Genomic DNA, 12,877 nt, shown 5'->3' with positions numbered 1-12,877 from the left:
GCTAGCTTCCCCATGTACCCAGGTGCTGCAGGCAGCGACCTGGGAGTTGCGTGACTGAGCGCTTTTCCCCCCTTCACACACGGACAATCCATCAGCAATCCGGTTGGCCCTGATTCCAAAACACACCCCCATTCTGACATTCTGAGCCCCCTCCCCAATCCTGGTCCAGGCCTTTCGTCCTCTGTCCTCTGGGAGATGCTGAGAGGGCCTCCGTGGGATGCTTCCGCCATCCTGCCTTTGTTTTAATTACAGGCAGAGAGGACTTTAAAAGAAGTGAGAGCCAGCTCTGGCCTGCCACCCTGTCCAGCCCACTGGTTGTTTGGGCACGCGCCCAGCTCATTGCTTTCAGGGGCCTTGGCCTTTTGACTGTGTCTTCTGGAAGACTTCTGTCAGCCTTCCATCATGAGTGACGTTTTTGAGTTCCCACTCCCCAAGCCCGCACCTTCACTGTCTTTTATTGTCTTTGTAGCATAGGCCATCAAAGTGACAGCTTTACAGTCACTTAAGTTCTAAATGACGGAGTCCAGTGAGGGACAGAAAAGTTAAATACAAAAATTAAAGTCATAAAAAGAAGTCCCTCCAAGTAGCCAAAACAAAACAAAACAAAAACAGCTCCAGCGAGTGATGTGACCCAGGATTTCAGGGTAGGCCAAACATACCACTTTGCTGCATGACCCAAACTGGCAGACATTCCTCTCTGGTCTTTGACCTCTGCCCCCTAGATGACCTTTATTCTTTGGGCCAAGGGAGTTGACCTTAAGGTGCACCATCCTCTCCCTGCCCTCATGGTCCCATGAAATTAACTCTTTCCTCCCCGGTTCAACCCCTCCTTGCTTAGGAAAGGAAGGTCTTGGTGGACCTTCTGGCAAATATTGACCTAAGTCATTGAAGGTGGCTGGGAATGTAAGAAGGGGTGGGTGGAAGTGTTCTTTGTTAGTCCTTAACTCTTCACCCGGGGGTCTTCTTAGAGGATCTAGTGCGTTTGCGCGTTTGTGTCCAGGAGACTCCACCAGCCTTAGAGTCCCAGTTGAGGTGCACTCAAGGCTTTGAGGTAGAGGGACAGGATCAGTGGAAGCCAAAGCCTGTCTGAGGAGGGCAGAGCTGCGACCCACGCCCTTCCCTGTGACCTGACCATTCCTCCAGGGTCCCCTCCCCCTCCTGTACTGGATGGTGCTCTGAGTGATAGGTAGTGAAGGTCTGATTACCTGGTTTAGGGCTTGTGGGTGCTTCAGCCTAGACATCGGGTATGCCACGCCTAAATTTTATAGTGTGCTGCAACGTAAGTACTAGAGATGGATGTGGGGCCACCAAGCCTGGGGTCCTTGTTCCTCTACACCCTCCAACTGGTGCTGGATGGTCAGCTGTTTGGGGGAGCATTGCACCCTCCTCTCATAGTTTTCCCCGCGTCAGCAAGCAGCGGCGCCACCCAGCCTTGCTGGGCTGGACTCGGCTTGGGGGTGGGGGTCAGTAGGGTCGTGCTGAGGGCGGCCAGGGACAAAGGGCGCTTGTCTGAGGTCCGCCCTGACCCGGGTAGCTGCTTCCCGGACGCCGGGAGTACGCTGATTCACGCGGACAGCGCCCCCCGCCCCCGGCCGCGCCGCCCCAGGGGGTAGGAAGTGGGGGGGGGACGCGGGGCGGCGGCGAGTCAACTTTCCCTCTTAAGCCCCGAAGGAATGTCGGCGGATTTCCTGAAATCCGACCCCGGCAGCCCGCCGGCCGCCCGCCCCTCACCTGGACCAGCTCCTCAGGGAACGCCAGGAGGGGCGCCCGGGCTCACCTGGGAGGCCGAGGTCAAGTCCTCTTCCGCTTTCCCCCAGCGGCCTCAAAGAGCGGAAAAGCGGGGGAGGCTGGAACCAACAAACTCTACTTTCAGCCCTGAGGCGCTTCAGACTGCGACCCAACCTCCCCATGCCTCAGTTTCTCTTTTTACAAAAAAGTACGGAGTGTTCTTTTGCATAAGTCTCCACGACACCCGTCCCCAACAAGGTCTCGTGTACCCCAAACTGGCCTCAAACTTTTGGCCATTCTCCTGCCTCAGCCTTTCTTGTTGTGATTGTCAGACCCGGCTTCTCTTAAGCCCCCACCCTCCACACTTTGGCAGCCTCTCCTGTATCCTGTCATGGAGACCCATCCCCGGTGCCATTCCAAGTTCCAATGACCTAATTTGGAAGGGGAACAGCCCTACCCTATAGGATTTTTGCAAAAAAAAAAAAAAAATAGTCGTGGCAAGAAAATCTTTGTTGAAAAGGGTGTTTGTTTGAAATGAATGAAGGGCCATAATTGCGGAAGGGTTAAGTGCCCGCGACTCTGCAAATGACAAGTGTGAACTTGAATTCAGGCTCTGCCCAGGCATTCGGATGCCAGGTTTCCCACCTGTAAATTGGGGAAACAGGCTTTGTGTTTGGTTTTTTGAGCCAGGGTCTCTCTCTGTGGGCCAGGCTGACTTAGAATTCATAGTAATCCGGGTTGGCCTTGACCTCCCGGCGATCCTCCTGCCTCAGCCTTTTCGCGTGCTGGGATGATGGACATGTGCCAAGGCATACGACTTGGGGAGCCAGTTGGGGTCCCAGCGCGCAGGGACTGCCCGGGGTACGCTGATGGGAGGGAGGCCCAGCCTGGGAGGGGCGGGGGAGAGGCCGCACCGGGATCCAGATGTTCAGGTCCGCCAGGCACAGCCGCGCCTGATTAAGCCACGTGGGGGCCGGCTGGGGCCGCCGAGATGAAAGCGAGCGGCAGGCGGGAAACGGGGCGCGCCAGCCCCTCCTCCCGGCCGGAACCTGCGGCTCCCAGTGACCCGACGACCCTGCGAGCGGCCTCCTCGTCTGCTGGGGCGGAGCGACGCGGCTGGAGGGCCGCTGGCACCTGTGCTGCGCAGGCCAGTGAGGCTCAGAGCACCCCCCTGGGCTCCTGAAGAGAGAAGGCTGGGAGACCTCGGAACCCAAGAAGGAAGCCACAGTGTTCCTGCTTGCCTCAAGTTTTCCCATCAGATTGGAAAAGTGAGCGGCCCAGAGGCCTTGCTCCCTAGGGTGGTAGGGTTCCCTCAGGTCTGTTTCTGCGCTGGAATGGAGGGAGGCCACCCTAGTATTGCTCCCTGAAGGTACCCGAGAACTTCCTGAAGAAGGCAGATGCCAGGAAAGTATCTCCCAAGAGTCTTAATCTGACTGCTTCTAGGACTTATGACTGGTGTTCGTCTGGGTTCCGTGTCCTCTAATGCTTCAAATCCACTCTGGTTCCAGCCCTGTGATCCTCCTGTCCTCCCTTCTCACTTCCTTTCCCTCCATTCCAAAGTCTTTGTTCTACCCTTTCTCATCCTGGTCCTCACCACCTCATGCTCCCCTTCCTCCCTCACTATCTTCCCTCTCCCCTTCTCCGTCTTTCAGTCTTAAGTCCCCTTCTCATCCTTTCTTTCCCTCTTCCTAGGCCTCCATCCTTTTCATCTTCCTGGTCCCCTTCCATCTCCCTTCACCTCCTTCTCCTTGTTCCCCCTCAACTTTTTTTTTCAATTCCTCGGTTAAGGATCCTATCTGTTTCCTGTTCTTGATTGTTCTTGGTCTCCATTCTTGGGTGGGTGACCTGAGTGTCACCCTATCTGGCCAGGCTCTCCTTGGTATACCCTGGTCAGCAGGTCCAAGTCCGTGCAGAGATGCCCGGCCATGAGTATCAAGGTGTCCCAGGCCAGGGTGGGATTCACCTGCCCGCTCCGCTCTCCGCAGCCCCCCCCTTCCCAGGCTGCCTCGCTCAGTGACGTCAACACCCAGTCCCGCATCTCGACGCCCGCACTCGAGGCCCAAGCTGCGCACGCACGCTCGGCCATGGCTGCGGTAGCGTTGCCACTGCTGCTGCTGCTGCTGTTGTCGCCGGCCGCCTCAGCGCCAGCGCGGGACCCCTTCGCCCCGCAGCTCGGTGACACGCAGAGGTGCCAGCAGCGTTGTCACCAGCGCCACCCTGACCAGCCACCCGTTCAGGTAAGAAACCCCGAAACCCAGTCCCTGGAAACGGGGAGTGGCCTGAGTGGCGGACCTTTGGGTGGGGGGAGGGGATACGAGTTTTGGAATGCTAGTGCTGGAGAGTGGGGTCCCTGGAAAGGGGAGGGGCCTGGATGGGGGAACCTTGGGTGTGGGAGAGGTCCGTGTCAGGAGGAGAGACCTGGGATGGGGGTTCCTTAAGTAGGGAAGGGATGCGGGGCCCTTGGATAGGAGCCAGAGAGCCCCTAGAAGTGGTGAGGAGTGTGGATGGAGGCTCTTAAGAGGGGGAGGAACTGGGGTGCTTCAATGAGGGTGGCTTGTAGGGGGGAGGGGTGTCTCAGAACTGTCCTTCCGTACAGGAAGGGCTGAATTGACGCCTGGGATGAACGTATTGTATGTGCGTGTGTGCGCGCGCGCAGACTTGTAGAAGGACATGCCAAAGGATGCTGAAACCTGCTCTTAAGAAGCCTAGAGCTCATCTCCCGCAATGTGCAAGAATTATTGGGTGCTCCTGCTCTGTTTTCTCTCCACATTCCTCTCACTGCTTTTCCCTTTGAGGCAGCTCTGCCCCATCTGTCCGCACAAGCACAAGCTGTCTGCTTCTCTCTGAGAAGCCCTCCCTGCCAGCTTTCACCTGGAGACTTGTGGGGTCCACTCCTCCTTCCACCAGGGCCTCCACAGTTCCGTCTTCTTAGAAAGCAAGTTTCTTCTCAGAGACTCCCGTGATGATCCTGCCTCCCTCAACCTCACTTCAGACCCTGGATTTTTAGGAGACCCCAGCCTTCTCTGAGGCCCTTTGCCTGAGTCCCTATCTCTCTTCCCAGCCTGAGCAAGAGAGCCCCTCAGAGTCCCCGAATAACAAGGCCGTCCTTGTCAGTGCTTGTGAGCGTGGCTGTCGACTTTTCTCCATCTGCCGCTTCGTGGCCAGGAGCTCCAGGACCAACGCCACAGAGACAGAATGCAAAGCCGGTGAGTCCTCCAGGGCGGGGCGCTCCTGGGGTTGTGGCGGAGGAGCCCTGGGAAGCAGCCCGTGACTCCATTGTTTGGTCCACAGCCTGCACTGAGGCTTACGTGAAGGCAGCAGAGCAACGGGCCTGCAGTGAGGGATGCTGGGGCCAGACCCCTGAACCTGAGACCCGTCTGGAGCTGAAGGTGAACCCCTAACCTAAGAATCTCCAACTCAAAACAAACACAAGAGGATATATCTTCCCTTTAAGGGGCTCAGAGAACACCCAGCTAACCCACTGCAGGGCAGGATCTCTGTTGAGAATTGAGCTTGCTTATCCTAAACCAGTAGTCAGATTCCACCTGTCCTGGTTTCCCAACACGAGTTTGTTGACATTTCTGTCTTGGGGCTTCCCCTTCCCAGAAAACAGCTTTGGAACCACCCAGCGGATCTCTGTCCCTGCTGGAATTGTTTTCCACACTCTGCAGTGGCCTCATGAGTTCTGCCCAGGGCCTCGTGTCCTCTACCTGGACATACTCCCTTCAGACAGACAACCGGAAGGTGGTGGTGTTCCAGGTGAGACAGTTGCAACAGGGTAAACTGTCAGTGGCCACCTTGTGGCTAGTGAGGTCCTAGTGACATCTCTGGGCAGAGCTCTGCTCCTGGGGGTCGGCACTAGCACCTTTACTTACTGAGTCATCTCACTGCCCTCCCTTTGGGGTTTTATCTGAATAGGGGTTCGCTGTGCTTCCATTGATTGGGCCACATGACCATCTTAGCCAGTCAATAACTGTGTACTTAGCCTGGGCGTCTTCCTGTTTCTGGAGGTTAGCAGAGGGCTTAAGCCCCATGAAGCAGTGCTTCCCGCCTGACACCTAGGAGACCTAGGGCTCCTTGAATATCTGCACAAGGAATGCTAACTCAATTGGGTCTCTCTGTGACATCTTGTTCCCTGCTCAGACTCAACCTGTGGTAGAGAGCTTTGCATCGCAAGGGAGCCGTCTTAAGCGAGTGGAGGTGACCTGGAAGGGGTCCCGCCTCGAGGCCCTGGAGGGGCACATGGGTAAGATTGCAGCAGTTTGATGACCAGTTTCTTCGGCTCCACTGACTGCCAGGATCCCTTGCACCTCCACTCCAGCCCTGCACATCCTCCTGCCCAAGTCCTGGTTTCCCTTTCCCACTCCTAACCAAGTTGGCCTCTTAGCTGAGGCGGGGCGGGGGGGGGGGAGGGCTGAGTGCCCCCACCTTCCAGACCCTTTAGGCCCCTTGGACAAAGTGAGGAGGACTAAGACCCGGGTGAAGACCAGCAAGGCCAAGCTGGAGACTGAGGACCAACAAGAGAATGACTTCCTCAGCTGCATGTCCCGGTGGGTACCAGTGGGCTGGGCTGGGCTGGGTGCTGCTGTATGAGGCTCAGACAGCATACCTGAGCTAAGTGGTACCTGCCCTTGGGACAGGCGCTCGGGGCTGCCTCGGTGGGTATTGTTCTGCTGCATCTTCCTCTCCATCCTGGTCTTGCTGTGGCTGAGTTGCTGTACCCTGGTCACCACACCTGGCCAGTCCCTCAAACTCCAAGTGAGTAACTTATGATGGATAGGGGCTGGGGTGGGGCAGGAAGCCTGGGGCTGCCTTCTGGGGATTCTTCTTTGCCCTGGTAAGCCAGACAAGTGTCTTTTCGCCCCATTCCTACAGCCTCTTGTGGCGGAGCAGCATAAGGGTCTCCTGATGGAGTCAGACTGGCCTCTGTACCTGCCCCCACCACCTGCCTATGAGGACAGCCCCCCACCCTACAAGTTGAAGCTAGATTTGACCACGCTGTAATCCTCGGCCTCTTGCCAAGTGCAGGGGGCCTCTCCACAGTCATTTCTCTCTGCACCCTGAAGTCCAAGGTCAGGGTGGGGAACCAACCTTGGGCCTCATCTATTCCTCAGTCCTATTTCCCTCTCTTCCAGCAAACCTGTAAGTCCCCTTGAGATAGAGTGGCCTCCCCACCCCACTGTCTTGCTTCCTCTGGGGCTAGCTTCTGGCTTTTCTCACATTCTCTGGCTCTGAGTCTGGTCTGTGTTGCCTTTTTTTTTTCTTTCTCTGTGTCCTCACTTGGGGGCTGAGGTCTCTGGTTCCCCTCTGCTAAGGCTTTTTCCCTTCGTTATCTCTGGTGACCTAGTCCCCCACAAGGGAGCAGTGGAGACTCTCTGCTGGGAGGGGATGAGAAGGAGTAAACCTTTAAATAAAGTGAATAAAAGAGGGCTGGAGAGATGGCTCAGAGGTTAAGAGCATTGCCTGTTCTTCCAAAGGTCCTGAGTTCAATTCCCAGCAACCACATGGTGGCTCACAACCATCTGTAATGGGGTTTGGTGCCCTCTTCTGGCCTGCAGGCATACACACAGACAGAATATTGTATACAAATATTGTATGAATAATAAATAAATAAATATTTTTAAAAAGTGAATAAAAGATAGGGTGGCTAAGCCTGGTTCAGTCTTTGCCTGTCCTAGGGAAGTAGACTGAGCAAAGGACAGAACTTTCGCCCCAGCCTCTCACTGGGGGGGTCTAGACTGGGGCTCCACCTGAGCCACCCCCCAGCCCCTCACTACACCAGCCACACCCTGGCCTCTCCCTGAGGGATTGTAGACAGTCTTTCAGCCATTGAATTACACCCCCCACTATATTGTATTGCTTTTTTGTTGTTCTTGGTTTTTTGGTTATGTAGTCCAAGCTGGCTTACAATTGTGAATATTCCTCCTCAATCTGAGTGCTTAGAGAACTGGGCTGTGCCATTGTGCTCTCTCTCAGTGACTTTCGGGAGTGTGTCCTCGGCAGCGTGAACTGTGTGCATGGCAGGAGTGTGTCCTCGGCAGCGCAAGAGTGTGTCCTGGCAGCAGCGTGAACTGTGAACGGGCAGGGGAGGGCCACACTGCAGGAACACTGGACTGGCGATCACTCCCTAGTACTGGGAAACAATGATTCTCTTTACCAGCTGCTACTAACCAGTTAGTTCAGTTCTAGTCCTCCAGCTCCTCTCACCAAAGGGACCACTATGTGCGCTCCATTCTTCCAGGGCTCTGCCTCTTTCCATCCGGCGCTTCTTCCCTATTCTCCTGAGCTTAATTGGTTTCCATGACAACTCCAGATCCTCTTGCTCTTATATGCTGGTCCTCTCCAACTTCTCTTTACTCTTTTCTGGTACAGAATAAGTTCAATTAGTCATAGATGTCTCCTGTATTGTCACACAGCACCCCCAAATCCAGTAAGGTTCCCATGATATAATGTAGAATTCTCTCCAGTTAGCTCTATGGAGAAGAGACATCAACCCCAGCTCACTGTAACCTGGCTAGAAGATGACAGATCTTTGTGTCTGTCTGTCTCTCTGTAACCCAGGCTGGCTTGGAATCCTTGAACCTCCTGCCTCAGCCTCATTGCTGAGACGATAGGTTTCTTCTCATCCATCCACCCTTTTTTTAATGAGGCAGTGTCTTGGAGGCCCAGGCTAGTTTCTTTTTTTTTTTTTTTAACTTTTTTCTTTTTTTAATATTTATTTATTTATTTATTTATTTATTATGTATGCAATATTCTGTCTGTATGTATGTCTGCAGGCCAGAAGAGGGCACCAGACCTCATTACAGATGGTTGTGAGCCACCATGTGGTTGCTGGGAATTGAACTCAGAACCTTTGGAAGAGCAGGCAATGCTCTTAACCACTGAGCCATCTCTCCAGCCCCCCAGGCTAGTTTCTAATTTAAGTATCTGAAATTGACTGAACTCTTAATCCTCCTGCCTCCACCTCCCAAGTGCTGGGATGACACACATGGCCACCATTCCTGATTTATGCAGTGCTGGGTACAGGCTTCGCATGTGTGCTAGGCAGGTGTGTTACCAACAGTGCTGGCCCCAGCCCGTGATCCAGTTTGAAGCTTGTGTTACTTTGAGTCTCTATTCAACCATTTTAGTGCTCTGATTGTGGCTGCCCTGTCCTGTCCTAAGCCCAATAACTCAGGTCACGGGATTTGTCATATCTCAGGGATACCTAGGGTGTGTCAGAAAGGCCTTGGGGCAGCCCAGTGGTTCCTACTAGAATGTCAGGAGAGAAAAAACTACTTGGCAGACATTTAACCTTGAGGCAGCCCTTAAAGCCTCAGTTTCACCAGTTGTCCCTAGGGTTCTGTTCTTCGCCATCTGGTATGGCATGAAGATCAGGTGGCATTAGGTGTCTGACTGGCTCATGGCAAGCTGCAGGAACACCCATGTGTTTAGGTAGCAGGGGGTTGCTATGGGAACCAGCATCTTAGTTCCCTGGCAACAGAGCGGCCTGGGGGTAATTCTGTTGCCAGGGCTAAGTAGGAAGGGAGCCAGGCTTTGCTTTACAGCAGATAACAACATGGATATGCTGGACACTCTGAGGGGAAGGATGGAGACTCATGGCCTCCTGGAGGGAAGAGAGGGCAAAGGTCAGATTCCCACACTAAAGCTGCCTCTTGGTCCCCACAAAGGCTGTTCCCTGTACACTCCTGACCAGCTCTTTGGCCTGAAGGAATCTCCTCTGGCCTAAAACCTGTGTCAAAATGTCTCCACTATAGTTCTGATCATGTTGACAACTAAGCAGTTGCTTGTTCACTTCTGTGATGATTGGTTTAATAAATGGTCCCTCTGCCAGATGCGACACGCTGGGCGTCTCGGTCGCAGCTGTGTCCCACACACTAAGGAAGCCGTTCTCAATACATCTTTGTCGACACTCTCTGCTCTGCCCTCCCCCACTTCCCACTGAGCCACTGTGGCCCCTTTGCTTTCTCTTGAGTTTTTTCTGGCTCTTCTTAGGACCTTCTATGTCATGTCCACCTGGAATGTATTGGAACATCCTGGACTTCTCAACAATGATCCCAAAATATCCAAATGTTCTGGAACATTCTAGAATGTTGTCTTTCACTTTTGCTAAAGCAGGGGTGGCATTGTATCTAGGCTGAAGCACCTGCTGCCACTTCTGTGCAGTTCTCATCAACTGGAGGGCCTTCCTTTGTCACTGACCAGTATGCATGCAATGGATTTATGTTTTCCAGTAGAATGTATTTCCCAAATATTCTGGAGCTCGAGGTCAGGGTTTTAGTCTGATGTATTTAAATTCTCAACAATAGCTGTAGCCTCAATCTTAGAGACAAAAAGTTGGACATCTCCTGAGGATTGACACTCTAGCTGACTCCTGTCATCCACACAAGTGCAAAAACATGAACATTTCTCGTGAACGCACACAATAAAGAAGTAAAACAATGCAAAGTAGATGAGCTTGCTTGCCCTTTTCTTGCAGTGTTGAGATGACTTTGGGCATGTCAAGCCCCTCACAACCACCCCACTGAAGGAATCCAGTTCCTGTGACAAGCTTCGCATCCCGCAGTCAGGTTCAGCACCCAGCAAATGAGTTGTCTTTGCAGTTAACCCCCCCACCAGCTCTCCCAGGCAGCCCCTCCCCAGGCCTGTCTCCATACATCGGCAAGGGCTATCTCAGGGTCACCCGAATAGACGCCCAGCCTCATGGAGTCGCCGCCTCACTCTGGAGGTCCTCGTGGATGAGCAGTGGCTATGCCTTCCTGTTTCTTTCTCTCTTGCATTGCTGTCCCTTGAGCTCTTTCTGACAGCTATGCTCACCTGGAACATTCTGGACTCTTCCACAATGTTCTGGAACTTCATCATGTCTAGTGATGTGTGACTACATACTTACCAATCTGCCTGATGATGTTTTCAGTTTGAGATATTTTCAGTTTGTTGCAGTTCATTTGCACGTATATACTTTGGTTAAAAAAGCAAACAAACACCAGGCATTGGTAGTGCTCACCTTTAATCATAGTCTCAGGAGGCAGAGGCAGGTGGATCCCTGTGAGTTCGAGGCCAGCCTGGTCTACAGAACAAGTTTCAGGATAGGCTTCAAAGCTACAGAGAAACCCTGTCTCAAAAACCCAAAAAACAAAAACCAAAAGAACCCTAAGGACCTGGGAAGATTCTCACGGGATAAAGGAATTTACCACCAACCCCGAATCCGACTGATCCCTCAAGCCTACATGGTAGAAAAGGAGAGCTGTCTGTCTGTCTACCTATTTATGTTATGGAGTGGGGGCACATGTCACTGTGTGTGTGTGTGTGTGCGCGCGCGCGCGCGCGCCGAGGACTGTTTGCAGGAGTTCTCTCCTGCCATGTGTGCTCCACCTGCTGTGTGGTACACCTGTGTCACTCCCTCCTGCTCTCTCTTCTGGAGAGAAGCTGCGTAGCCCAGGCTGCGTAACCCAGGCTGGCCTGAGGTTGCACTTTTTTTTTTTTTTTTTTGGTTTTTCGAGACAGTGTTTCCCTGTAGTTTCTAGAGCCTGTCCTGGAACTAGCTCTTGTAGACCAGGCTGGCCTCGAACTCAGAGATCCGCCTGCCTCTGCCTCCCGAGTGCTGGGATTAAAGGCGTGTGCCACCACCGCCCGGCTCTGAGGTTGCACTTTTGCCTCCACCTCCAGAGCGCTGGATGGTGAGTGTGTGCCACCACAGCGGCTTAAACATCTTGTAAAACAAAACAATCAACAAAAAGATGAAGGAAGAAAATGAATGGGTAGAGATTTCAATGGTTCAGTGCTCAGTGGTTAAGAGCACTGGCTGCTCTTGCATAGGATCCAGGTTCAGCTCCTAGCACCCACATGGTGGCTTACACCCATGTATGACCTTTGCACTGGCTGGCCCTCTACCATGTGATCCTGAAGCTACGGAGACATCCAGAGCCTACTTACCTGAGAGTGGGGTGACACACAGGCAGGGTCCCCAGGCATGCTTTCTTGCGTTCTCTAGGCTGTGGTTGTGTGTCTGACATGTGGGCTGAATCTGGGTGAGTGTGAAGTGTGCACACATATGGACACCATTGATTGGGGCAACATGTGTGGAGGGCATGCAAGCTACGGGCCTCTCTGCCAGTGGGGACAGCACAGCTGGAACCGAGGTTCTCAGAACTGACCTTAGATGGACAGGGGTGCATCCCCAGAGCACAGAAAAACATTCAGAGCAATGGCGGTGCCTGTCAGTTTGCACAGTATCATGCCCTGGGTATTTTACACAATGTCTGAGCACCTACTTGCATTTGATCATATCATGCTTTGTTGGTTTGAGCCACACATAGCCCAGGCTGGCCTTGAATTTGATGTGTAGGTAGGTTGATCCTAAACTCCTGATCTCACTTCCTCACTCTGAGTACTGGGGCGGCAGGAATGAACCCCACGTTTGCTAGTGTTTGTTTTTATCTGAAGAAGCTGTCTTTCCTAGCTGACAGGCTGACCTGGAACTCCCTGTGTTGACAGGGCCTGTGCCTCTGCCTGCTTGGCGCTGTGGTTAAAGGCCTCTCCACCCAGCTTATGCTTGGAGTTTGGGTCGTCAGCTCAGATGACTGAAGAACAAACGGGCAAAGGGCTTAGGGTCCTGGTCGTCTACATCCATCCATGGCTTGTAGTGATTCTGTGCTCCACAGAGCCCTCAACAGGAACAGGAGGGAGAGAAGAAGAAAGGAAGACAGAACAATGATAATAAAGGAAAGAGCCAGGAGCAATACGTGCCTGTCAGTCCAGTCCTCAGCAGGGTGAGACAGGAGGGTTCAGTTGCAGGCCAGCCCGGGAGACAGCTGTTGCTGAGGCATGGAAGTATAAATTCTTGTGGCAGAGGCCAGTGTGAGTCTCTGTGAGCAGGGAGATGGGGCAATGGGAGCTGGGGTATGAGCAGCAGAAACAGGAAAAGAAATGAGCATTGGAGAGGGACGTTGGGGCCCAAGGATGGAGGTGCTGAGTATGCCACATACTGAGACAGTTGGAGCATAGGATTGAAAGTCAGAGGGATAGGTTCAGGTTGGGAAAGGGATAGGCTCAGGGCAAGGTCTTGGTGAAACTCAGGGTCTTTGGTACCCTCTCACATGAGGGTGTGCAGTCTGAACCTTGCTGGCCCCATTCTTCATGACGGGACACA

General features: G+C 53.4%; 1 protein-coding gene across 3 annotated transcripts; it reads left to right on the top strand.

The window, feature by feature from the left end:
* Tmem59l (transmembrane protein 59 like) lies at positions 1–7,182 on the top strand. Of its 3 annotated transcripts, none has more exons than XM_038326867.1 (9): positions 1–1,279; positions 3,714–3,965; positions 4,790–4,934; positions 5,020–5,117; positions 5,335–5,487; positions 5,872–5,974; positions 6,164–6,278; positions 6,369–6,486; positions 6,604–7,182. In XM_038326867.1, exons 1-9 carry the CDS (start codon positions 1,247–1,249, stop codon positions 6,730–6,732), a joined length of 1,146 nt encoding a protein of 381 aa, XP_038182795.1. In that variant the 5' UTR covers positions 1–1,246; the 3' UTR covers positions 6,733–7,182. The 3 variants fall into 3 exon arrangements, with proteins under 3 accessions (XP_038182795.1, XP_038182794.1, XP_038182796.1); XM_038326868.1 differs by lacking the exon at positions 1–1,279 and adding an exon at positions 1,404–2,996; XM_038326866.1 differs by lacking the exon at positions 1–1,279 and having other exon boundaries at positions 1,403–3,965.
* Positions 7,183–12,877: the final 5,695 nt, after the last annotated feature.

This window comes from Arvicola amphibius, chromosome 4 (assembly GCF_903992535.2).
Source record: "Arvicola amphibius chromosome 4, mArvAmp1.2, whole genome shotgun sequence".
NCBI lineage: Eukaryota > Metazoa > Chordata > Mammalia > Rodentia > Cricetidae > Arvicola > Arvicola amphibius.
This window is presented reverse-complemented; position numbering and strand designations above follow the sequence as displayed.